The sequence below is a fragment of the Arachis hypogaea genome, chromosome 11 (assembly GCF_003086295.3).
Source record: "Arachis hypogaea cultivar Tifrunner chromosome 11, arahy.Tifrunner.gnm2.J5K5, whole genome shotgun sequence".
In the NCBI taxonomy this organism is placed as follows: Eukaryota; Viridiplantae; Streptophyta; class Magnoliopsida; order Fabales; family Fabaceae; genus Arachis; species Arachis hypogaea.
Window position 1 is genome coordinate 117,574,498 of NC_092046.1, and position 27,081 is coordinate 117,601,578.

The following is a 27,081-nucleotide window of genomic DNA, read 5'->3' on the forward strand; positions in this document are numbered from 1 at the left end:
GTGAGTAAGGGTCGAATCCCACGGAGATTGTTGGTATGAAGCAAGCTATGGTCACCTTGCAAATCTCAGTTAGGCAGATATAAATTGATAATGGTGTTTTCGAATAATAATTAATAGAATAGGGATAGAAATACTTATGTAATTCATTGGTGAGAATTTCAGATAAGCGAATAGAGATGCTTCTCGTTCCTCTAAACCTCTGCTTTCCTGCTGTCTTCATCCAGTCAGTCTTACTCCTTTCCATGACTGGCTTTATGTGATACATCACCATTGTCAACGGCTACTTTCGGTCATCTCTCGGGAAAATGATCCAATGCCCTATCACGGCACGGCTAATCGTCTGGAGGCTTCACCTTTGTCAATGGCTTCATCTTATCCTCTCAGTGAAAATGATCAACGCACCCTGTCACGGCACGGCTATTCATCTGTCAGTTCTCGATCATGCTGAAATAGGATTTACTATCCTTTTGCGTCTGTCACTAACGCCCCGCAATCGCGAGTTTGGAGCTCGTCACAGTCATCCAATCATTGAATCCTACTCGGAATACCACAGACAAGGTTTAGACCTTCCGGATTCTCTTGGATGCCGCCATCATTCTAGCTTACACCACGAAGATTCTGGTTAGGAGATCTAAGAGATACTCATTCAGTCGAAGGTAGAACGGAAGTGGTTGTCAGACACGCGTTCATAGGGAATGATGATGATTGTCACGTTCATCACATTCAGATTGAAGTACGAATGAATATCTTAGAAGCGAAACAAGATGAATTGAATAGAAAACAGTAGTACTTTGCATTAATCCTTGAGGAACAACAGAGCTCCACACCTTAATCTATGGAGTGTTGAAACTCTACCGTTAAAATTACATAAGTGAAAGGTCCAGGCATGGCCGAATGGCCAGCCCCTCTGATCTAAGAACCAGGCATCCAAAGATGGTCAAAAAGACTTGTAAAAGGTCCTATTTATAATAAACTAGCTACTAGGGTTTACATGAGTAAGTAATTGATGCATAAATCCACTTTCGGGGCCCACTTGGTGTGTGCTTGGGCTGAGCTTGAGTGTTGCACGTGTAGAGATCCTTCTTGGAGTTGAACGCCAGTATTTGTGCCAGTTTGGGCGTTCAACTCTGGTTTTGGATCCTTTTCTGGCGCTGGACGCCAGAATTGGGCTGAGAGCTGGCGTTGAATGCCAGTTTGCGTCGTCTAAACTTGGCCAAAGTATGGACTATTATACATTACTGAAAAGCCCTGGATGTCTACTTTCCAACGCACTTGGAAGCGCGCCATTTCGAGTTCTGTAGCTCCAGAAAATCCATTTTGAGTGCAGGGAGGTCAGAATCCAACAACATCAGCAGTCCTTTTTCAACCTCTGAATCTGATTTCTGCTCAAGTCCCTTAATTTCAGTCAGAAAATACCTGAAATCACAGAAAAATACACAATCTCATAGTAAAGTCCAGAAATGTGAATTTAGCATAAAAACTAATGAAAACATCCCTAAAAGTAACTAGATCCTACTAAAAACATACTAAAAACAATGTCCAAAAAGCGTATAAATTATCCGCTCATCACATACGTGGAAGTGTAAATTTTTCCAACACGCATACGCGACATACTCCCGCGTACGCGAGCACGTCTGGCTGAACCAAACGGCCGCGTCGCATGTACCCTGCGTACGCGAGCCTCCCAAAAATGCCAAAAGCTGTTAAGTGTTGCAGAATTTGCCTTTCGCACACCAAACTTCCGACGTGCATAAATTTTTCGTTTTAAAATATTTTCATCCGTTCTTCGAACGGTGTACTCATTCTAGACAAATTTTATAAAAATTAGAGGTCTGGACGACAAGTTATGACTCGTTGAAGTTTATCAAAAATTAAAGAATTCATTAAAATTTCAAACCTCAACTTTCAAAACATATTAATTTTAAATCCTTTCAAAACCAAAACCAAATCTTATCATAACAGCATCATACCCTCCCAAATCATATTTCAATCCTCCTTATTCACTCCATAATCTATCAATTCACCATTTTCATCAATTTCAATTCAATAAATCAAGTTCAAAACACATTTCAATACTAACTCAATATTTCATCATAAATCCATATCATCATCAAACATCACATAGTCTCATCAACTTCATCATTCGCTACAATTACCATCAGTCATACAACATATAATCCAACCACTCAACTCAACAACATTAATAACAAGTACTCATATGTTCATTAATCAAATCAACAACCGACTTCAATCCAAACTTATCCTATGGTCATCTAGCCTAAGTTTTCACAAGATATTATATATTAAATACGAGAAACCTAAACCATACTTTGGCCGATTCTCGTAAGGCTCGGAACACTACAATTATCACCGTTCCGCACAAATCCACAGCCCCCAAAACCTCTCCGAATTGAATTCCAGCCATCAAGGTCCAACACTCAAGCTCCCAACTTCATCAATGTGTTCCAAATCAATAATATTCAATCTAATCCCACAACATATCATTATAAACAATATTCAAGCTTGATAATTTACAAATCAACAAGGGACTTGGGGTCCTTACCTACTCATGTCTCAACTGAACAAAACCCGCTAATTCTTGCGAGCTAATTCGAATCTAAAATACCAAAATCATATAAATTCTCAATTTTCACACCCCTCAAATTCGAAACTGTAAAGAAAAGATTTGGGTAATAAAAAGTGAATTCCTTACCAAATTATTGAATGGGTTTCGTAGAGGATTCCGAGACGAACGCGTGGCTATTGACGGTTCGTCAATCAAAGCTCCGGATTGAAAGTTATGGCGAATTGAAATCTAGCCAAGGGTTGGAAGCTTTTGGGAATGTTCTTCCCCCTCTTTGCTGAACCTTCAGCGTTTGCATGTAGAGGAGAGAGAAAATGAGCTGAGCTCATGTATATAGTGGGTTGGGTTAGGTTCGGTTCGGGTTCGATTCATTCAGTTTGGTCCGTTCGGACTAATTTTGGGCCAAATTCTTTAAAATTAGTGTCAAAATTCTTATTTTAATTAATTTTACCTCACTCAACTATAAAATTCTATCTTCTAATTTCTTGGATTAATAATTAATTTATTCACTAATTATTTACTAATTTTATAGGTTTTATACGATATATTTTAAAAAATATTATTTTCAGCGATTAGTTTTATTTCGATGAGTCAATTTCGAGTTTTGAAGTAAAATAAATGATAATATAATTTATTATTATGTTATTAATTTATTTTACATGCTATAATTATAATAGAGCCTAGATAATAATATTATTATTATTATCAAGTCCGATATTTGCCGATATAAGTAATTATCGGTATTTCTTGAAAAGTTTAGAGTTGCTAATATTTTATCAAATATCTTTTATTCTTAAGTTTCTAATGTCATTTATATTAATAACTCATGTATATTTAACCCTATATATATTATTACTTATGTTTTAACATATTCAGTTTTCATAATTATTCGTTTACGATATTTATAACTTGAGTCAATTCCGAATTTTGAAGTAAAATAAATGATAATATAATTTTATTATTATGTTATTAATTTATTTTACATGCTATAATTATAATAGAGTCTAGATAATATTATTATTATTATTATCAAGTCCGATATTTGCCGATATAAGTAATTATCAGTATTTTTTGAAAAGTTTAGAGTTACTAATATTTCATCAAATATCTTTTATCCTTAAGTTTCTAATGTCATTTATATTAGTAACTCATGTATATTTAACCCTATATATATTATTACTTATGTTTTAACATATTCAGTTTTCATAATTATTCGTTTACGATATTTATAATTTGAACTGCTGACTCCGCAGCTCCAGAAACTTGACACCTAGCCACTATATTATCATTAATCATTATCATTGCCATTAGTTCCATTCAATAGGCCGAAGCCATTAAGGGAACCAAAGGAAAAGAAATTGAAAACGTGGCTTGTATGCATGTGTATATATATATAACCAATGACACCTAATGATGCTTTAACCACCACAAATTTTCATTCATTACTATTATCCCCTAATCATCTCCCTTTTCCCTTCATTCACCACTGAGTTAGAGCTTGAAAAAAAAGAGAGAAACTGAGAGTGCTCTTATATGAACCGTGACCTCCCATCAATTTTTGACTCCGATTTCTTGTGATCCGTAACTTCAATAAAAAAAAATTTAATCTGATAAAAATGTTCGTATCTTCTTCCTCTACACGTTGATGTCATTTTTGTTCGGTAAAATTTGATGGTGACGTAGCTCCCTTTCCCTTTGAATTTGGCTAATTGGAGTTCTAGGAGGCATAAACGATTTCTGACGTTTTCTTCTTCAGCAGTTCGGTCAAAAAGCTTCTCCGGAGTTTCTGTTGTTTTGATTTTGTACGTGTAAAACTCGCAAAATTAATAAATAATTATCCAATAAATTAATTATTATTTAAAGAAATTAGAAACTTAAATTTTATAGTTTAATGAGGTAGAAATAATTAAAATACAAAATTTGACACTAATTTTAAAGAATTTAGTCCAAAATTAGACCGAATAGGCCAAACCGATTAAACCGGATCCAAACCAAACCCAAGGCCCAACCCAACATCACATTAGTGAATGGCTTCAGCCACTCCCTCCCCCCACATTATGAGTTTCACGCTAGAAACATAAAGGGAGAAGGGGAAGAACTTCAAACCCTAACCCCAAGTTTCATCCCATCATATCTTTCAATCCGAAGTTCCGATAGTCGCACCGTTTGTGATCACGCGACCACCGCATCGAGCTCTACAAAACTCGCTAACCAATTTGGTAAAAAATCTATTTTTTTATCCAAACTTCCTCTCTTTATTTTCGAAATTCATAGGTTTTGGAATTGAAATTTGTGATGTTTTGCCATTTTAGGATCAAACTAGCTTGAGGAGATTATTGGGTTTTGGTCCCATAATACTTGAGAAAGGTAAGAACCCTAAACCCTCTTGTGGATTATTGAGATTGTGAGCTTTGAGATTGATTATAATGATACATGTGGAATTAGATTGAATTATGTTGGTATAAAGTCCAATTGGTGGTTGAACTTGTGGAATTTGAACCTTGGGAGCTGAATCTTATGATTGGAGAGGAGTTGGAGCCTTGGACGGTGGTGGAACAGAGATAATTGAGGTGTTTTGGGATTTATGAGGAATCGACCAAGGTATGATTTTGGTTTCTCGTAGGTAATATGTAATGTCGCGTGAAAACTTAGGCTAGTTAACCATATGATAAGTTGAACTATGTAAATTGTTGATTATTAGTGATTAATGATGAGAATTGTTGAATGGTTGAATGAATTGATATGTTGACATGTTGTTGTATATGATTTGTATATGAGGGTTCGAGATATTTATGAATGGTGAATTGAGAATTGAATTGTGTAAGGTGTGAAATGACTGAGGAAGGATAGAGAGGTAATTGGTATTTAGGAATTGGTTGGAACTGTATAAAAGTGGTAAGTGATGAATTGATTGTGAACATGTTAAGTTTGTTATAGGAATCGTGTTGATAGATGTTATTGATGAGCATTAACTTGAAGTATATTAAATTTAGAACCTTGAATGAGTTGAGGAATTGAGAATTGAATAGTTTAAATGGTTGAATGATTGATTAAAGGTTGACGAGCATTTGGTATTGATTATGAGTGTTTTAGAAGTGTTTTGGTTGATAGTGGTTTGGCTTGAAAATGAGAATTTGGAAAATAGAGGTTTATAACTCTTTTGGCAAAATACATATTTTTAATGAACTTCAACGGTCCATAACTTGAGTCTCGAATTTTGGATTCGAGTGGATTTTGATTCAAATTAAAGACAATCTTATGAGCTTTAAAATGGTTTAAAGTTTGAGAAAATTGGAATTTTATAAAGGAAGTTATGAATGCCAGAAGTTGGGTGTAGAAAACTGAACTTTGGCTAAGTTGCAGAAAATTGGAAGTTCTTGTGTGTGCGTGTGTGTGTGCGCGCGCGCGCGCTTACGCACAAGCTGGGAAGGCACTCTGTTGCGTGCGTACGCACAGCAAGTATGCGTATGCACAAACCCTGTTTTTCACATAAAACTATGTTTTTCACCGTTTGACCTTCCCAGCAAACCTGTAAATCTCCAAAACTACTATTTTAATAGAAATTCACTATTTTTGAACTATTGACTATTCCTCTAATTTTTCAAACCTCTATAGTTACTTTCTAAAGTCCCTAATTTAGTTTTTAATCTTAGGGGGGGAACCTAGAGAAGTAGTTAACTTAACGGTGAGGGAAGGTTTAGAAATAATGATTTGTGGTTTGGGAAGTACTAAATGCCGAGATTATATGAATGAAGATAATGAAATGGGGTATAAAGTAATGAGGATAATGACAACGAATTATTTTGAATGAAGTAAAATACTATATGATGACGAGAATGAACTTGATTTGAAATTATTTTGTGGAGATCGTGGTTATTTACCGCCCACCAGATTTGATATGAAATTATTTTGTGGGGATTGTGGTTATTTACCGCTAACATGTGTTCTGTTTTCTAATTGAAAACGTCTATGGGGATCGAGGTGGTTTATCGCTCACATATAGTGGGGATTGAGGTAATTTACCGCTCACAAGGTGAGGATCGTGGTACTGTACCACTCATCAGTTTTCAAGAGAATGATGCCTGGGTTAGCTACCGGACATGTCGAGTTAGCTGTATAACCGACAGATGAGACTCATCAGCCATAGGGCAGGCATACATCATATGCATATGTGTGTTTTGTTTGATTGTGCATTAATTGGGTTTGCCTATGTGATTATTATGCTTACCTGCTATATTTGCTACCTGTTGTATCTGTATCCTACTTGTGTTTGCTTTGTTTGTATTGCTTGTCTGTGCACTGGAGTTTTAGAGGATTGGAGGAAGGCGAGAAGCTGAGGGAATAAGTAGGATTGAGTTAGACTTAGAAACCTTAGATAGCTCACCTTGTATTATGGTTTTAAACTTTAACTTTAAGCTTTAAATCTAACTGTTGGAGTTCTAGGATTGCCTCTGGCTTTCCTGGGACTTTACATATTATGTATGTGGGCACCATTATCATGCTAAAAACCTCCGGTTCTTATTCTATACATATGTTGTTGTTTTTTAAATGTAGGTCGAGATGCACCTCGGTGAGCGTCTGGAGCTTCTTGTGGCAAGCGGAGTTGGTCCTTTCGGGGATTTATATCTTGTATTAGGCCATGTTTATATATATGTACTTAGACTCTCCTTTTATGTATTTTGGATATATGTATATATGTATATGCATTTATATTCCGGTCGGCCTTGCCTCCGCAGGTCGAGCCCGGAGCTTGCTATTCTGTATTTTGGTATTCTATCCTTTATATATTTCATGTCTTATCCTTATCTGTTTTCCAGTTTTACACTTTCAAGTGTGACGCGCTTTTCTTTTTGCGGTTTTTGCTTAAACTTTTTTTCAAGGCTCCTAGTTACACATTTTCTTCAACTATATCTATACATATATTTTATTTTTAGAGGTCGTAATGCCTCACCGCCTCTGTTTTATAAACTTAAACGTAAAGCTCTGTGTGGTAGAGTGTTACAGTACGGAGGTAGTGTTTTGGTAAATTTTCACCGATTAAATTTATATTTGATAAGTGAATTGATATTGTAATTGATCATTGATTGAATTTGCTTGAGATTATGTTGAGTTCTTGTGAAACTTTAATAATTAGTGATTGATGATGGTTCGTCCAGGGAGGAGCAGCCCAAACTGTGATGCATCGACGAAATTTGGGCTATCACAATTTTAAAAATTAAGTAAAATTTGATGAGGTTTAAGTGGCTAAGTGATCATATAAAAGTTACGACGAATCGGTAACCGTAAAACTCAAGAACGGATTAAGATTTAAATTTAAATTTTGAAAAGAAAATAAGAAGCATTTTGTTTCTTTGTGAAGAGAAGAAATAGCCATGAATAATTTTTTTTGGGGATATAAATATATTTTTATGAAAATATTGATTTTAATATTATAATTATATAAGTTTTTCAGATATTTTGGGTAATAAATAAAGTTCGGAGATAAAACGGGTATTTTATAAAAGTTCAGGGTTATTTTTATAAATATGAAACAAAAGGTGAAGGTTTAAATATAATTTTATAAAATATTGAGGTCAAAAATAAAATATTAAGGAGTTCGTGGTTTAGAAAGTAATTAATAAAAGTTTGAAAATAAGATTTTATAAAATAAGTTTTTAAGAGTATATAAATATTATTTTAAATATTTGCTTAAAATTACTCATTTACATTAGAGTAAATTATTATTATAATTATTATTTATCAAAGATATTATATTATAAGAATATTCTTATATGTATTATGAAGAATAAAACAAAGAGTAGTAAATAGAGTAATCTTAAAAGTTTTAGAGAACACTGACTTAATTAAAGAATATTATGATTATCTTTTCATAAAATACTTAGTGGATGATGAGAGAATAGTGTGAAGATAGTTTGAACTATTAAAGATAAATAAATAAAAGACTGAAGAAAAAGAGAAGATAAATCGGCACGTGTGATTATGGGGAGGTCACGAGAGGGTGACGATAGTATGGTTATGTTGCCGAAGGATAAATGTTAACAAGCCGTGGACTTTGTATGTGAATGATTATGTAGGGACACCCATAATTATGGAATGGCTTCCAGGAGAAAGGGTCATATGCTTCAGCTGGAGAATCAGCGCCTGCAAGTACTTGCAGAGGTCATGTTCGATATACTTCAGCTGGAGAATCAGTGCCTGCAAGAAGTAGAAACTTGCAGAGGCTATATCGCTGGAATGCCTTATCCGACTTGCGAGTTGGATTGCGTCAAGTGCGGGTCAAAACCGACAAATGAGCTCATTACCTGTGATAGGACTAGGCATACATCATCCTTGTTTGTGCATTTGCATTTTACTTGATAATATGAATTATTTGTGATTCTCTTCTTGTGTTTGTGTATTCCTTAATGGTATTCTGAAATATTGTGACTGGTTATTTCTCTGTGATTCTTGTATATTTGACAATGAATTAATTGAACTGTGACAATCCTGACTTAACTGATTACCCTCGACCCTACTAAGAACCCCCAGTTCTTACCCCTTCCTTCCTTCCCCATCAGATGTGATCAAAATTTCCTCTGACGATGACAGTTGATGCTTGAGAGCTGAGAATGAGGCTTTTGGGAGTTTTTATGTTCGTCTAGCTTTTGTGTTTAGTCTCTCACTTTTGATTAGACTCATTGAGAGAGTAGGGTGTGTATAGTTGACTAGGCTAGCTTTTGGGCACCAGCTTAGGGGCTTCTTATATGGACCAGGGCCCAGAGTGTTGATTATGTATATAGTAACAAGATGTGAAGGGCTGTACGCTAACTTATGACTTGTATGGCAGTATATATATATATATATATATATATATATATATATATATATATATATATATATATATATATATATATATATATATATATATATATATATATATATATGAAAATAGTATGTATGATGTATATTATCTCTATCTCTGATGTTTGTGTTATTTAATCATACTTATTTAATTATTTCAGTTTTTTCAATAAATTCGATCGCGCGCTAATACAATTACAGGCTCAATAATAAATACTTAGTTAAGTGTTAAGAAAGAAAGTTAGTGACGCTTGATTTTCAATATAATCATGACATACTGAAAATTGGGTTGTTACACCATTCATGATTCCTTAAGTCCAAGACCAAATGGTATACAATTTTATATGATGAGCCCTCACCAAAATACAGAAACTTTTTATATGCTTCTTTCTCCTAAGACCAAATATGCATACTACACTTAATTAATAAGAGACCTAGCATTCTAGAAAGCTTAAGCTAAAACTCTCAAATTGAAAACCAATGGCATTCAAGTTCAATCCTAACACCATTCTTCTACAATCAAATGACCAAAATAAACAAATTTTCTTTCCAACAAAATTAAAAAAAATTACCAGTGTGTTGTCTAAAGTGCCATTGAGGATGAACTTGCCATTAGGGGAGAACTTGACAAAGGAAATAGAAGGGTTCTCATCGTCAATGAGAGTCTTCATACAGTGTCCAGTGGAAGCATCCCAAATACTGCAGAGCCCATTGTAATGTGCTGGAAGGACCTTAAGGCACATACCGGACTTAACGTCCCAAACCCTAATGGTCTAATCGATGGAACCAAAAACAATGACGTTCGATTGAGGTTGAAGTTAACACAAAAGACGTAGTTGATGAGGCCATGGAGGATTTTGATGAGGGAACCAATTGGTATGTCCCAGAGGCTCAGGGTTTTGTCATCGGAGGTGGAGACCAAGAAGCGAGAGTCTAAGGAGAAAGTCAGATTGGAGATGGCCTGCTCATGGCCCTCATATTCCTCATTGTGGACAATAAGGCTCAGCCAGTAGTGATAGAGGAGCTGACTTAGTGCGTGCAAAACTAACTATTATATGTGTGGAGTTAGTTATGCTGCAACTAGCTACTGCTTCACTTAGTTTATTGCAGCTAGATATTTAAATATTAGAGTTAATTAGCTTAACTTGAGTTAGAAGTTAACTTAAGTTTGTTAGTCCTAGTTAGAAGTTAGTTACTATTTTTTATTCTGTATATAAATACCTTTGTGTAACTAAATTAGATGGGATTCATCCATAATTCCATTCTTTTATTTTTTTTATCTTTGCATGTTCTAACCGTTCTCTCTTTCAACTCTACTCTATCATCGTCATCAACTTTGCACTTAGAGCATGAGTTTTCTCATGCATCAGCAATAGTGTCAGCTCTTGGACTCAGAGCCTGAGTTGGTGAAGGTGTAAGTGTGGAGGGTCTTCTCTATTGACGTGGACACCAGAAGATGGCCGTTCAAGAAGAGCTTGACAGCGAAAATGACGCGCTTCTGTTTGGTTAGGGTTTGTGAGAGAGTGTATGCTTGAACGATTCTGTTGGCTTCGTCGTCATTTTTTTTTAAATAATCCTTAACTTGGTCCTGATCTGCTCAACTTAGTCTTGGAAGTTTCATTTGTCTCCATTTAATTTTCAAATTTTACAAATATGACTCATGTTAGTCTTTGGGATAATTTTCAGTGCACAAATGTTAACGGAATGCTGACATAGGCTATTTGTGGGTGTAAAACAATATCCTAAATGGTATTTATTGAAACCTTTTCTCTTACATCAAGTGATATAGTGTCTTGTGGGCTATTTGTAAGAAGGGTATTCACGGATCGAATTAGTTTGGATTTAATTGGTTCAAGTTGGTTTGGTTTTGTGTTTTTTCAAAAATGTTATTCGTACACCAAAATCAACCACTAAAATCAGCTACCAATGTATTTTTGGATAAATACATATGTGGTTTAATTTATTTTTAAAATGTGTTTGTATTCTAACATGTATTTTATACTGATGACCGACTTTAGTGTACACATAGTATAGTCGGTTTTTTTTTTTTTTTTGTATCAGGTCAATTCAGTTTGGTTCTGATAATTGGATACTCAATTAAATTAAAATTAAAAAAATGAGAATTTTTTTTGAATTTTTGTAAATATTATAAATATGTAATATCAATTAACAAGTCAATAATAATAATCTAACAATAACAAAATATCCATAATAATCCACAATTATAGCCAAATACATAAGAAATTGCCATAATACATAAGTTACTGGAGAGGATTTGCTTCTAATGATAATGTCACTAGTAAGATTAGTTTTTTTTATTGTACAGCTGCAAAAAAATAACAGAACATCAGCCACAAAATTTTTTTCTTTATAACAACAGACCAACTTTTTATGACACAGATTTTTTATAACAAAACAATCTCAAATTCTCAAAACAAACCAATTTTTTTGTATAACAATTTAACAACAGAGACCATAATTGAACAAAAAATATTAAGAGAACTTAACAGATACCATAATTAAACAAAAATAAAGATCATAATTAAATAAAATAGAGACCAATTTTTTATAACAACAGAAAAACTCACAGGCTCAGGCAAGCAATAGAGGGAAAGACAAAAAAAACCGAAAGCTTGTTGGAGACGAAGACCACGCAGCATAGAAGATGACCACCACACACCGAAGAAGACAGCCACCACAGATCGGAGGAAATAACAACCACGAGGCACTGTTGACAACTGGACGATGCAAGCAAGGACGACATACGTGAGTCTAGCCTGGCCGGAGACGATGACGTTGCTGCTGGTGACAGAGGACGGTTGCTGCCTTGAGTGAGTGATCTAGTGCCTAGCTCCTTAGGAGAGAGTGATTCTCTCTTGTGGACCATTGGACCATAAGACTTTCGGCGTTGAGAACCTTTGTATCCGAGAGTAGACCTGTCATTCAAGAGCGAATTACTTTACTATCAGCCCAAGGATCAGGACAACCTCTTGGATATCTCACTTCGTGGCTGCTCTTTACGCTGTCCCACCATTTGGTGGTGTGCGGATAAGATATATCCGGGAAAGCGCTTTTATAAGTATGCTATCCTTGGCAACGATATTTGTATCGCCGACTCAAAGGTCGCAGAAGTCTACCTATCTACACTTAAGGATTTAGGTGTGACTATATCACTTCCTAAGTCTTTAGTGTCAGATGTGGGTGGCGCTTAGTTTGCTAAGAAGTTTAGGTCTATGACCGTGGTGGGGAGGGAAAGAATACGCCGATGAGGAGGGACCGCTACTGTGAGGGAGGGGGAGTAAGAGATCACCGATTTGCCGCTTGAGTGAGTAAGTGACAGTGTGAGCTCAGTTTCAGAACCAATTTAATTGGTTTGGATCGGGTTTAGATGGGTAATCGGGTTATCCAAACCTGTGAATACCGCTAGCTATTTGAGCATCAAAACCAAAGCGATGTTGTTTTACAAGTTCAATCGTGGCGTCTGGTTGTCCATGTCAGCGCTCCATTAACATTTACGTGTCGGGATTGTCCTGAGACTAATGTGAGTCACATTTACAAAGTTTGGAGACTAAATAGAGGCAAATGAAACTTTAGAGACTAAATTGAGACTCACATACAAATTCAGGGATTAACTGAGAATTAACTCCATTTTTTTGCTGTAATTGAGTGCTTTAGCTACTGTTCGTCAAATAAAAACTTTGGCTTTTGTTTTCTTTTCTTTGAGCGTGAACTACTAAAATTGTCTTATTTTTTAAGACAGAAAAAAATTTATTTTGTTTACGATAAAAATATCTAATGTTAAATATATGTTTTTTTAAAAATATTATAAAAATTAAATTTTGATATAATTTTTTGTAAACATAATTAAAAATGAGACCATTTATGCTTAAAATAAAATCTGGTCAATTTTTTAATAACTAATTTTTTTGTATTTTTTATTAATAACTAAGAATACTTTTAAAAAAAATCTAGAGATCAAATTTTTATCTCAACTTTTTTGTTTTACTTTTAGAAAAATCTAAGAACAAAATTCATTTGACACCTATAAATAATATTATTATTTTTTATTATATTTGTCGCATATTATAGTATTTTAAAAATATTTTTGCCATTATGAAAAGTGAGGTTATTTTTGTTTGTATTTTTAAAAACTGGGTACAGTTTTAATAATTTACCCTTCTTTTGATTATGTGCAGTATAGCGAGTGATGAATACACTTCAATGCTTTTTTTTATCAACAAAGATGTACTACATTCTTTATTGATTAAAAAATTGCAGTTTTATATTTATTAAATTTTATTCCATGGCTATTTAGATTTTAGAATTTATTGTTTAAACTTCAGAATTTTAGGATTTAGTTTAGGGTTTATAATTTAAGATTTAAAATTTAAATTTTAGAGTTCAAAAAATATCATTGTCTTTATTTTTTTTCAAAACGCGTTAACATTTGCGAGCATAGAGTTTTGGTCTTTGGCTGGGAGTTATTATTTCTGTGGTAATTATTGTATATGCATTCTTGTGTTTTTGTTCAACTATCGAGAAAAAAAAGAAAAAAAAATCTTAGTGTTTTGATCTATGAAAATATCAAAAGTGAGAGATCCTAATTGCAAACAACATAGAAAAGCAAAATACAAATTTATTACATATTTAATTAAGTAATAAATTGATTTGGTGCACAATTAAGGAAGGAGAAACAATCATTTGCACCCATGAATTCTTTTACGAACGTTAACAAAAGTATCCATTATACAAGAAAACTAACGTTATACCCATGAAAGATGGGTTTCATATGACAAAAGTATCAAAAAAAAAAAAGAAATTTTAGTGTTTTGATCGTTGAAAATATCAAAAGTGAGAGATCCTAGTTGCAATTTGCAAACAACATAGAAAAGCAAAATACAAATTTACTACATATTTGATTAAGTAATAAATTGATTTGGTGCACAATTAAGGAAGGAGAAACAATCATTTGCACTCAGGAATTTTGCAAACGTTGACAAAAGTATCCATTATATAAGAAAACTAACGTTATACCCATGAAGGATGGGTTCCGTACGACAAAAGTATCAAAACCCACTTTTTGTTGATTTTTCAATAAAATTTCTAAACTACCACACCCTTTATCTTCAACCTTGTGAAGGTACCAGAGGCTCTTCAGAAAAGAGAACGGGAAGGCGAGTTGAGAGAAATCAGAGAAAGAAGAAGAATTTAGAGAACTCTCATGATGTATTGTTGAAAAAATAAGGAGTACATTATGAGTATGCACCTTGTTATTACATTGATACATGCCTTATATAGTGGTACTAATTAGTCACAAGTTTAGCACTACTATCCTCATTTAACTACTTTCTCTAACTGACTAACAACCCTATTACACTTAGCACAAACTACACTTTATCTCTAATATCCCCTTCAAACTGAGGAAGGTTGTCAAACCAACCTTAGTTTGGTTCTAAATCTCACAAATACATCATGAGACAACGGTTTTGTAAGAGTATCCGCAATTTGATCAAAGGAAGGAATATGCATAGCATGTGCCTGCTGCTGAATCACCCTGTCTCGAACAAAGTGCAAGTCAACTTCGAAGTGTTTTGATCTACTGTGGTGGATTGAATTTTGACTCATCAACAGGGTGCTTTGATTATCACAGAACAAAGTAGGTGTTGTACCTAGAGGAAGATGCATTTCAAATAGCAACTTCTACAACCACATGGTATCCATCATGGCATCAACCAATGCCCTAAATTCTGCTTCAATGCTAGACCTGGACACTAAAACCTGCTTTCTACTTGATCAGCAAATAAGATTCGAGCCTAGAAATACACAGTATCCTGTGTGAGATTTTCTGTCCACCGGATCTGTTGCCCAATTAGAATCACAAAATGCCAAAATTCTAAAATTCTCACTCTTATGAAACTCTAAACCCATGTTTGTTGTCCCTGCTGGATATTGCAAAATATTCTTCACAACCTTCCAATGTTGCTCTAAGGAAGTGTGCAAAAATTGAGAGACCTTGTTCACCGTAAACGCATTGTCCGATCTTGTGATGGTGGCGTGTTGTAATCCACCTACCACAGAGCGATACAGCGATGGCTTATCGAAGACTTACTAGATGTATCAAGTTTGAGAATGTTCATCATATAGGAGTGGGCATAGGCTGAGCATCAACCATGTCAGCCCTCATGAGTAAATCTCGTACATACTTAGACTGCTTAAGCACTAGGGAGCCTATGGCTGACCTCTTAGCCTCAATGTCAAGGAAAAAACTCATTTCTCCCAAATCCTTGAGTGTAAAGACCTTGGTCAAATCAACAATCAGCTTGTTCACTTCACTTACAGTAGTACCTATAACTAGAATGTCATCGACATATGCTAAAAGATAGATTATGGAGAATGAGGAATGTTTGGCAAATAGACATGAATCAGAGGTGGTGCTTGTGAAACCAAAGCCCTCAAGAGTGCTCCTCAACTTCAAAAACCAAGCATGGGGAGCTTGCTTGAGATCGTATGATGTCTTCTCAAGTTAAGATCGCTGTCAAAACTGTACCCTTCAGGTTACACCATTGTTGCCTTTCAGTGTGGCAAAGACAAGGCTTGAGCAACTGAGGATGGCTTGAATTTTGTGAGATTTGGTAATGCAGATGTAGGAGATACGGGTGAGAGGGTGGCATTGTAATTTGTGAGGTTCTGATTGGGTGATGGGAGATTGGCTCTCTTGACAAGTTGTGATTGTGGCAGGATTTGGTGAATTGGTTCGTGGTGTTGGTGCTACTGAGATTGGCAAGGCTTCAGGAGGGCATTCTGGTTGCTTGTTGGGTAATGCAGGGACTTTGTTAAGGGTAATGGGCATTATTGTAGGTTGAGATATATAGGGTATTGATGCCTTTGGGGTTAGCTTTTGACTAAAGAACAATGACTAATATGGAAATTCAGACTCATCAAAAACTACATGTCTTGACACACAGAGTTTTTCAGAGGGACATAGGCATTTATATCCTTTGTGATGTGGTGAGTATCCCAAAAAAAGATACTTGTGGGTCTTGAAATTGAACTTATGTTGCTGATAGGGTCGAAGTTGAAGGAAGAGAATCCAAAGACCTTAAGGAACCTATAATCTGGAGTTCTATTGTTCAAAAGCTCATATGGTGACTTATACTGTGTAGTGACAGATGGCAATAAGTTAATGAGATAAGTGGCAGTGAGACAAGCCTCATCCCAGAACTTAAAAGGCATGGAGGCTTGTGAGAAAAGTGTTAAGGCAGTTTTTGTCACATGTCGATGTTTTCTTACGCCTTTTCCATTCTGCTGATTTATATACGGACAATTTAGTCTATGTGCAATCCCATGTTCAATCAAAAATTGTGTGAAGGAGTGTGAGGTGTACTCCTTGCCATTGTCTGTTTGAAGTGTTTTAATCCGATGACCAGTCTTATTATCTATTAACAGTTTATATTGAATAAATGCGTGAAGAGCTTGACTCTTGTTTTGGAGGAGGTATAGACAAGTATATCTAGTTTTAACATCAATAAAAATTATATAGTACCTAAAGCCTGAGCTATTGACAATAGGTGTTAGACTCCATGTGTCTGAGAAGACTAGTTCTAAAGGTTGATCATAAACTGTTTGAAAATTTGAGAAGGGTAAATTGTACAGTTTATCCTGACAGTAAGCATTACACAGTAAGTCATTTGATAAAAATTTGGTTTTATTTATGCATCCAACATTACAATTTTGTAAGACTCTTTCAACAATTCTTGTAGAGGGGTGGCCTAACCTTTTGTGCCACATATTGAAATCATACACTGACTTATCATTACAGGTAGTGTTTACATTATTGGTACTGCCTATTATTACAAGACTAGGACCTGAATTCAAAGGACTGAGATTGCAGACTCTATGCAATGTGGATGTGTGAGATGTTGCATCTGATTGTGCTGTTTTTGCAAGCACTCTAATATTCTCAAAGTGGTATAATTCTCCTCTAAGAGACCCTTTTAACAGAGTTCTCTTGGTCTCCTGACATTTCACAAAACAATTAAATAGATGAAGCTCAAAGAAGACATGATTGTCAAGAGCTTAGCCATACTAATGAGGTTTTTGGTGATGGAAAGCACATGTAGTAGATTTAATAGTTTAAAGTAGTGGTAATTAGACTTAGCAAATAGTATGGGTTTGCCAATGCTATTTATGTTTATAACTTGGCCATTACTTGTTAACACCTGATCTGTTCCTTCATACTCTGAGCCTGCAATCATATTATTTGCATCAAATGTCAGATGATATGATGCACCAGTGTCCAGGTACTAGGCTTGATTTGTGAGAGATGTTCCTGGCTGTGCTACTGCAAGCATAGCTCTAGCTTGTTGATCAGTCTGTGGTATGTGAAAGGAGGATGAAGGTGGAGGTGGTGCATTTGTCACAGCCTCATGAGGATTCTGGAAGTCTTGATTAAATCTATGGTAGCATTTCCATAGTCTATGTCTAAACTTCCCACAAAGATGACATTGCGGCCTAGAATTGCCACAGAAACTAGATCTTCCACCTCTAAAACCTCCTCTTCCTCTAAATTTCCCTCTAAATTTCTTACCTCTTCCTTGAAATTGATGCTGCTGCTGGAAGCTTGATTGATACTCTTGATAGTTATATTGTTGATTTTGTGGCTTTTGATCGATACCCTGAGCTAAATTGACTTGTATTGTTCCTATTACAGTTCGTTTAAACCTTTCAACTAATTTTTCTTGAATTACTAGCAGTGATTCTACCTCACTTTCTATTATTTCATCAGATTTGGTATTAATCATAGTAATAAATGCACTATACTATTCATTTAAACCTTGAGACACTGCTTCAACAAATTCTTCACTCAAAAGAGGTACACCTAGGGCAGATAGGACATTTGTTACCTTCTCAAGCTTGGTCATGTAATCAGCCACCGATCCTTGCAGTTTTATAGTCTTGAGTTACGTTTTGAGCTGTTTCAATTTAGATTTCAACCGGTTTGCAAAATAATCTTCCAATTTGTACCACATCTCACATGCAAATTCACAATTTGCTACTTGACTTGTGAAGCTTGGATCGATCAACGCAAATAACCACAACACTAGGAATTGATCATCCTATACCCAATCGATGAACTCCTGAGCTCAATTTCTTCTTCGTGATCTTCATCGGTCTTGTATCGCTTCAGAATCTTCTTTGGATTGAGATGCTCCTTTAATCTGTTTGATTTGATGAATGCTAGTGCTTGACACTTCCAAGGAACGAAGTTATCATCATCGAGCTTGAAAGAGACGGTGTTTATTGTCGCTCGTGCAATAGAGTTTGCGAAAGCTTGGGATTTGCATGGAGTTGCCTTGGATTAAAACCTGAGAGCTCTGATACCATGGGAAGGTACCAGATGCTCTTCAGAAAAGAGAACAGAAAGGTGAGTTAAGAGAAAATAGAGAAAGAAGAAGAATTTAGAGAACTCTCATGATGTATTGTTGAGACAATGAGGAGTATATTATGAGTGCACACCTTATTTAGAGGTTCAGATTGTGTTATTTAAAGGTTCAGATGAGTCATCACAAGTTCAACGAGTCGTTGCTGTCACTGTCCAAAACTGGTGCAAGCTCCACCTTGGGATTTGGGGAAGAAGAGATGGTGTGGAGTTGAGGTTGAAGATAAAGGGTGGGAATAATTTGGGAATTTTATTAAAAAGTCAACAAAAAATTAGGGTTTGGATACTTTTGATGTACGGAACCCATCTTTCATGGGTATAAAGTTAAAAAATAGTTGTTTTTTCGTTAAGGAATATGTACTTTTAAGGGTGTGTTTGTGAAACACGTTGGAGAGGATAAAAGTGCGTTTCAGTGCTTTGAACGCTGTTCTTTGATGTTTGGCAACTTTTCTTCTCTCAATGCCAACGTGATTCTGCATCCCAAAAACTCGTTCACTAGAAGCAAGAAATTATAGCTTCTGCGTTTACTCAACGCACGCTTAGGTTGTTTAGGTTGTTGCTAGTTATTATTGGTTTTTCCATAATTTTTTTTATATAAATACTGAGAATATTAAAACAATTATTTTAATTTTTGTGCACTGTTTACTATTTTAATTTTTTATAATATATATTATTGTTCCTATTAAAAATGATAAATTAAATAAAAAATTAATTATAAAGAATAATAAAAATATAACTTGTAAAAAATTAGAACCTAAAATAATAATAAAAATAAGATTATTAAGAGTACTTAAAAAGAGTACTAAAATATATTATTTTATATATTATTTTTAATTTAATAAATAAATATTAATTTTTATTATAAAAAAATACTTAAAAAGTTGTCAATTTTTATATGTTATTTTTAATTTTATAAATAAATATTAATTTTTATTATAAGAATAAAAAATTATAATATATTAAAATAGAGTACTATAAAAAATAATAAAAAATATATAAAAAATTAAATATATTTAAAAAAATAATATTATAATTTAATATTATATTTTTTTAGTAATTAATTAATTATTTATCTAGAAGTGATTTTAACTAATATTATCCAAACAATATTTATTTTATCAAAATCAATTTTAGTAAAAATTGCCAAACACAAATCATATTGGCACAAACTCACTTTTAACCAAAATCAATTCTACAAAATCACTTCCATTCAAACTCCAGTTTGCCCAACGTGAATCCAAACATACACTAAATCACTTTGTATTTTAGTTCTACCAAGACCTTTTGCTAATGACAAATGTGCACTTTTCAATTATAGGATGTGAGATAAACTCCATCATGTATAAATTTAATCAAGAATCAGTATGTTAAAAATGACATAAGAATATTTAAGAAGCAATTTATATTTGTGATTTTATTTACAAACTTAATTCATATAGGATAGATATTATTTTTAACTAGATCAAGAAGAAAGTAATGAAGAAACTACAGTATTGAAAGCGTTTTTTACTGTTAGCCAATGGACGGATGTTTTATTGAAGGTTGTTGCTTCAATTATTCTAATGTACATGCTAAACTGTTTTCAGTTACCGATTCTTTAATTGATGAACTATACAAGATTATGATGCAATTTTGGTGGGGACAGCACTATAATGAGAAAAGGATGTAGTAGATTAGTTGGGATGTCATGAGTAGACCTAAAGCACTGGGAAGACTTGGATTCAAAGACCTCAAGGCATTCAATCTGACTATGTTGACGAAATAATAATGGAGGCTGAGCACTAAGGAACACTCCTTACTTTTCAAGGTTTACAGAAGCAGGTACTTCAATATTCAACTTTTATGAAGGTGAAGATTAGTTCCAACCCATCGTAAGGTGCTTGAAAAGGATATTAAATGGTAAATACGAAGAGGTGAAACTATCAAAATCATGGAAGATCCCTGGTTTGATGATAACCCTCCATTTAACATACACCCAATCAACAAATCCTACTCTCATCTAGGTTAAACAACTATTTAAGGAAGATTGAAGGTGAAATCAGAACCTAATCCAAAGCAATTATCCTATAGAGGTGGCGAGAATAATCTGCCAAACCACTATAACACAAACAGAGAATAAATTAATTTGGAGCAAGGAAAAAAATAGGTTATATTCAATATCTTCAGGATATGATGTTGCATTCTACTTCTATCATGTTCATGAACAACAGTTAAATAACGACTTAGAGACAGAAAATTCTGGAAAATAATTTGTGAACTCAAATACACTCCAAAAATTAGAGTATTTCTATGGAAGTTAAGTCACAATGGCTTACCTCTCATGGAGAGACTCCACTCCAGATTAGCCCATATTCTGTCGATTTGCCAATGATGTCACCAACACCCTAAATCGGCTTTCCGCTGTTTCTTCACATGTCATTAGCAGCAATCTAGACAAAACTCAAATAGCACCTTGTTCCTGCAAATCAACATTACCAACCGCCATGGAACAAGCTTCAATTTTATTAAATTAAAATAACAAAGCAAGAATCTTCTTACCTAGTTCGCATACACACTTTGGGAGATTTGGCTTGCAAGAAATCTTCAACTCTTTAAAGGCAAATGCTTAACACCTAAGAAAACTGGCTCTGATAGAAAAATTAGCTCTAGAGTTCATAAACCATCCGCTTCCTTCTTTGTGAATATTCTTCTTCTTTTCTTCTTGAATATGCTACTTCTTTTCTTTTTAGCTTTTGTTTGTTTCGATTATTGTTCACTCGTGATTAGGAGACTCCCATTTCCTATGTCTTGTTGTCCAAGTGTGGACCAATATTTATTTCTTATGGAATAAAATAATATCTAGCTTTAGTTAAAAAAAGGATAGATGTTATTTTTTTTTTCTCATTTTTTTTTATTTCATACTAAATATTTGAGGATGATAGGTATACGGATGAAGTGACATAAGAAATTTAATTGGATTTAGTTGGTGTTCCAAGTAAAAAAATGATCCGAAATGAAGTAAAATAGGTTGAAGTAGCCCATAATGTGTATGATGATGAATCTGTTTTTGCTCTCTTATATCTACTTGGCTTTGAAGAAACTATCAAAAATGAAACTCTACATAATGAATCTGTTAGGTGTAATAAAATCCAAAAGAGTAAGGTTGCAGTAAGTCCTAATGTCACAATAGCAGAAAAAAAAGTACAAATAACCAAAACCTAAAAGAAAATTAAGAGTAAAAATTGGTGCTATAGAGCGTCTGAAGGATAAAAGAATTACTACGAATATTTCTAGAAATAAGAGAGCTATAAAGAAAAATCAACAAAAAGAGAAGCAAAATTGATCCTCACCAAGAAGAAAAGAGAGGCTATATAAGGAAGGAATCATAGTAGCGATGGAGAGGATGTAAAATTCAAAGATGGGCTCTCAAAACTTAGAGAATGGGAGCTCAGTTGAAGTTGAGCTGCAGAGTGAAGAAGCAGCATTAGTGTATCTTAGAAAGGTGTCAGTCGAAAGTGAGAAGATTGAAGAGTTATCCATCAAAACTAGTTCAAGAGGGAGAAAGAGGGTTGGCTAAAGTCAAGAAGGTGACATCAAATAAAAGCTTCATATACTTGGAAAAGTGAACAGCTATTGCATACTTGCCCAAAAAGCATAATGTGGTGCAAGTAATCTTGGTGATTTTCCTCTGTTTTGGTCGAGATGAATAACATTTATTCACGTGGACGGCAATGCTAAAGGTTTGACTGTTGTTATTGTCTTTGGTACTATTATGTGGGTGTTATAATGTTATATTTGTTAGAGATAATTGCTTATGTACTGTTGTTGATCTATGTTTTGTTATTCTCAAATGTTTTTTACTGGCTTTTAAGCCAAAAGTTTCTCCTCCCTTATTCATGGGTGGTCGAACTTTCAGTCTTAAATTATCAAAAAATAAATTGAGACATCTATCGTTAAATATAATGTTAGGTGTTTATGGATTAGATCCGATTCGCATATTCGCGGTATTTATCCGAATCCAATTCAAAAGTTTTCGAATGTTGATCCGATCCACATACTAAAAGGATCGGATTGCAGATTTTAGATAGGTATCCGCATATCCGCGGATTCGCAAAAAATAAATAAATAAATATTCTTTTTATGTTTCATTTCAATTATTAATTATCATATATATTGTATTATTTTGTTTTTATTATTTAAAAAAAGTATGTTTAATAATATTTTAGGAGTAAACATGTTTAAAAGAGTGTAAAAAAGAGATTTTATAATATTTTTTAATAAAAATAAATTTTTAAAAATATTTTTATATTTTGTAGATATATCCGATATCTGATCCGAACTTAAAAATTGTGAATATTAGATCTGATCCGATAATTTTAGTACAGATCTAATCTGACAATTTTAGTGTAGATCAAATCGAGATTTTGGTCATTTTCGATCCAATTCACATTCATCCCTAATAAACACTTCAATAGCTGACAATTGCCAATTGTGTTAGACTTGCATTCCATTTGAATTTAGTCTTACTTTTTTGTGAAAGAAAAATAATTTAGAATCCTCTCTATCATTTTAATTATTCTCTTAACTTTTAAACAAAAAAAAATTGAATTTTTGTTTTTGATGTTTTTAAAAAGTAACATGTATATTTGAATCTTGTACTCTTTTAAGTAGTAGAAAGATGCTTAGAAAGATAGATTAGGGTTTCTAATCGTTACTTTTTCTTTTAAACTTTTTCTTTTAAAAGTATATTTTTATTTATTATTTTTTGTCATATCTTTTAATCTAATATGTTAAGGATTAATTTACTATGAATTTAAATATTTAAGAATTTGTTATTGGCTAATAAATTACTACATGCAAAAAGTGAGATTCAAATCCAAAATATTTATTTAAGCAAATTAACGAATTAACCAAAAAAATTTTGAAAAATAATTAAAAAATAGTGTAGCCCAAAGCGCAACTGAAAGTCCAAAAGGAATTTTGCCAAACAAAAGAAGTTCATAAGGAAAATGAGCATATTTCGTATAAGGAGCCCAATATATGTGTAACACCCAACTTCAGGAAGTGTCAATATCTATATACCGAAAATACATGAGAAGCGCGGTTAAGTAGAAAGAGATGGTTAACCGAGTGTTGAAGGTTGATCCAGATATAAGAAACTAAGAAAGTTTTAAAATTTTGAGCGAATTGTCCCACTTACAAATAGGAAAAGTGAAACCCCCTTCTCTCTGATCAGTGCCCAATCACTCTTATTTTTACTTAGAGCTAATTTCACTTTTGTAATTGGATACAATTTAATTATACACATTTTATTTCAGAAACAAATTATAAAGTAGGGTTTAGCTAATCTGGATTTTTAAGACACATGATAAAATTATTAATTAATTTTTTTTTAAAAGAATACAAAACTTAAATTTTCAATATATTTATTATATATTTATTAAAATAAATTATTTAAAATTTTCTATTACTAACAATCTAAACTTATGTTTTCTAACAATCTTAATTTATGTCTTCTATATACATGTTAGCTAAATCATATAAAATATTCCTTGTTACGTATGCCTTTACAGATTTCGCATTAGAGACATCAATTAATTAATTACTGAATGAAGTGGAAACCGAGTGCCAAACCCCACTGTTGCAACATGTTCCTAGTTATCCGGATCCGTGATGGAATTTTCAATTGTTCTGTTCTTGCATTCACTATATTCCTGCGTTTTATTTTATTTGAATGTTAAAACATTTTTTTCATTTTAATAATATTTCACTATACTTTAAAATGGGGAGTATGGTTTTCACCAGAAATGGGGGGAGGGGGGTAAGGTAGAGTGCTTATTTATTAAAGTGGTTATTTCTGTTCTGTTACAACCTCAATAAATTCTACATATGTGGCATATTTCTTTTCTAACTAATTCTATCCGGTAAATAGGCTAAAATTGAATGGGATGGACCCCAAATCCATTTGAAAATTTCATGATTTTTGCATTGAAGGAGTGTGTGTGAGAGAGACGTAAGAAGATTACTAACTAGACAAAGATGATCACACCCCCATACGACCTTTCATCACTACGAAATTAATGAATTGCAATATTATATTCCTCCCACACACCAATCCTTTTCTGATTGGCCAAATCGTTATCTATGAGGTGCTAATTTTCTCTTTTAACATTCGTGTTCAATTATTAATGTTTGATTTATGAAGGTGATAATTTCTCCCTAGCAAAAATTGGGGCCGACCAACTCAAGTATTCAACGTGATTAGTCAACATCACGTGTTCCCCTATGACTCACTAAACAATAATATGCTCAAGTGCTCAACACAAACATAAACATTTGAATGAAAAATGAAGAAAGGATGAAGACAAATATGCAATCAAATTTGATTTCGTTTTAAAAAAATTCAACTAGATAGATATACAACAGTTTGGTTGTGGCACTATGCAAGTAATTGTAAAATTGATTTCTCCTATCAACCACATTAATTAGTTACGCACAATGAATTCATTAACATTTTCAGGCCTCATCAGAATTAGACAGAAACAAGACATGAGAGTAATAATCTATGATATATCTTTGAAGAAAAAGCAATGTACAAAAAGAGAATCCTGCTACTCTATCTAACCTTTTTTCCTTTCCAAGATGTTGCATTGCATCAGCAAAAATTCTTCTGTGTGTTGCAGCTTCTTTCAGTTAACCTTTTGAACAGCGGTCTTAAACAAGAGGATGTACAATTTCTGATCCATTGAGAAATATAGGAACCCTCCAACTGAATGTGTCACATATGACCCAAAACTAGTCCCCACTATACAGTGCCATGCTGGCCCATACACCCCATCAAATTCCTGCTCAACATTTTCAACCGCTTCATTTCATTGACCAAAATAATTCTCGGCATTCTTAGCATAAAAGAGAATTACACGTGTATTGTATTTAATTAAGTAATTTCATATCAACAAAAATAATATTAACAATATTAATAGTGATCTAAAATAAAGATTGAACAAAATATTTTATACCGTCAGAATTTAACTCAAATTAAATTAAATAATATGCACCTTTTTGAGGGAGAGTGCAAGGGTCTTGGATGTGAACTTTTCCATGCTATCAAGAGTCTTTCTGGCACAATCAACGGCGTGGATCTGCATAAACGGTGGCATATCAGCTGACACCAATTTTACACCGTTGATCGCAAATACATCTCCTAATTCAGCTTCTGAGGGTCCACACATGGACCTCCTTCTTCCGCTACTCACCGAAGAAACCACACAGCTTCTTCTCTTATCACCATCACCGTGTCCTTCTTCTTCTTCTTCTTCTACAGGATTCTTTGACTTTTCAACCACAGAACTCTTCTTCTTCCTCTTCTCGTTCTCGTTCTTCATCGCCAACAAACCGTGAAGTTTCGATTTCTGTGGCTTCTTCTCCAATGAACTTCTCTTAGCACCCTCTTTTTCAACCTTCGGTGCAAGTTTATTGTTACTGGAGGCGGTGTTCGGTTTGAGAAGCGAGAGCTTGGAGGAGGAATCAACTATGCAAGATGATGTCATGGATTTTGCGTGTGAGAGAGCGTGTTGTTTGGTTTTGTGAGTGTTTGGACCCAAGTTTAGGCTTGAGAACTGTTTCGCCATGAAAGAAGAATGGTTATTAGGTCTAGATAGTTGTGCTATGAGATCTGGATTTGGTTTCGGGTACGGAAAAGGGACGGCGGCGGCGCCGGCGGTGGCGGTGGCGGTGGTGGTGTGCTTTGCCTTTGGCGGAGCGGTAACTGTGGATGATGAGGGATTGTATTGTAGAGGCGCCGCCTGATTCCGCCGCTGAGTGGGGCGGTGCGCCATGTTTGTAAGGAAAAGAATATGAAGTGACGATGTTACCCTTCTTTTTTATTTATATTAAGAAATATATATTTATATATAAAGTAAATAAGAAAGATATTCAGGTTTCAGATAGTAAGGTACATAGAGTCATAGATAGATATAAATGTATAGAGAGAGAAGGAAAGGTTTGTAAAGTGAGAGTGGGGGAAGAAGGAACTTGAAAGGGATGAATGAAGAAAACAAAATAGGGGGTGGTGTGGTGGTGGTCGCTATGTTTGATGATGTGTAATAACTGTAGACGGTTGAAATTACTGCATTTATTAATTAAGCTGAATTGCTACTTATTTATTTATTAGTATTAATTGTTAATTATTGATTTAATATTTATTGCGCATAAATTTGAAAAATAATCCAATAGAACA

At 34.0% G+C, this 27,081-nt stretch overlaps 1 protein-coding gene and 1 long non-coding RNA gene across 5 annotated transcripts in view; one reads left to right on the forward strand and one right to left on the reverse strand.

Moving 5' to 3' along the window:
* The window catches only part of LOC112722427 (uncharacterized), a 31,699-nt gene extending 24,310 nt beyond the window's left edge, over positions 1 to 7,389 (forward strand). Inside the window, exon 5 of the long non-coding RNA XR_003162668.3 lies at positions 7,139 to 7,389. This is a non-coding gene — a long non-coding RNA (uncharacterized lncRNA). The remainder of the gene's footprint in view (positions 1 to 7,138) is intronic.
* On the reverse strand, positions 770 to 27,081 carry LOC112722426 (uncharacterized). Of its 4 annotated transcripts, none has more exons than XR_011867672.1 (4): positions 25,901 to 27,081; positions 25,468 to 25,687; positions 21,179 to 21,321; positions 770 to 1,416 (listed from the first exon to the last, which is right to left on the reverse strand). XR_011867672.1 is itself a non-coding variant. In XM_025773440.3 (2 exons), the coding sequence occupies exons 1-2, from the start codon at positions 26,678 to 26,680 to the stop codon at positions 25,532 to 25,534; spliced, it is 936 nt and encodes a 311-aa protein (XP_025629225.1). In that variant the 5' UTR covers positions 26,681 to 27,081; the 3' UTR covers positions 25,202 to 25,531. The 4 variants fall into 4 exon arrangements, 1 of the variants encoding a protein (XP_025629225.1); XR_003162666.2 differs by lacking the exon at positions 770 to 1,416 and adding an exon at positions 11,884 to 12,360; XR_011867673.1 differs by lacking the exon at positions 770 to 1,416 and adding an exon at positions 17,112 to 18,826.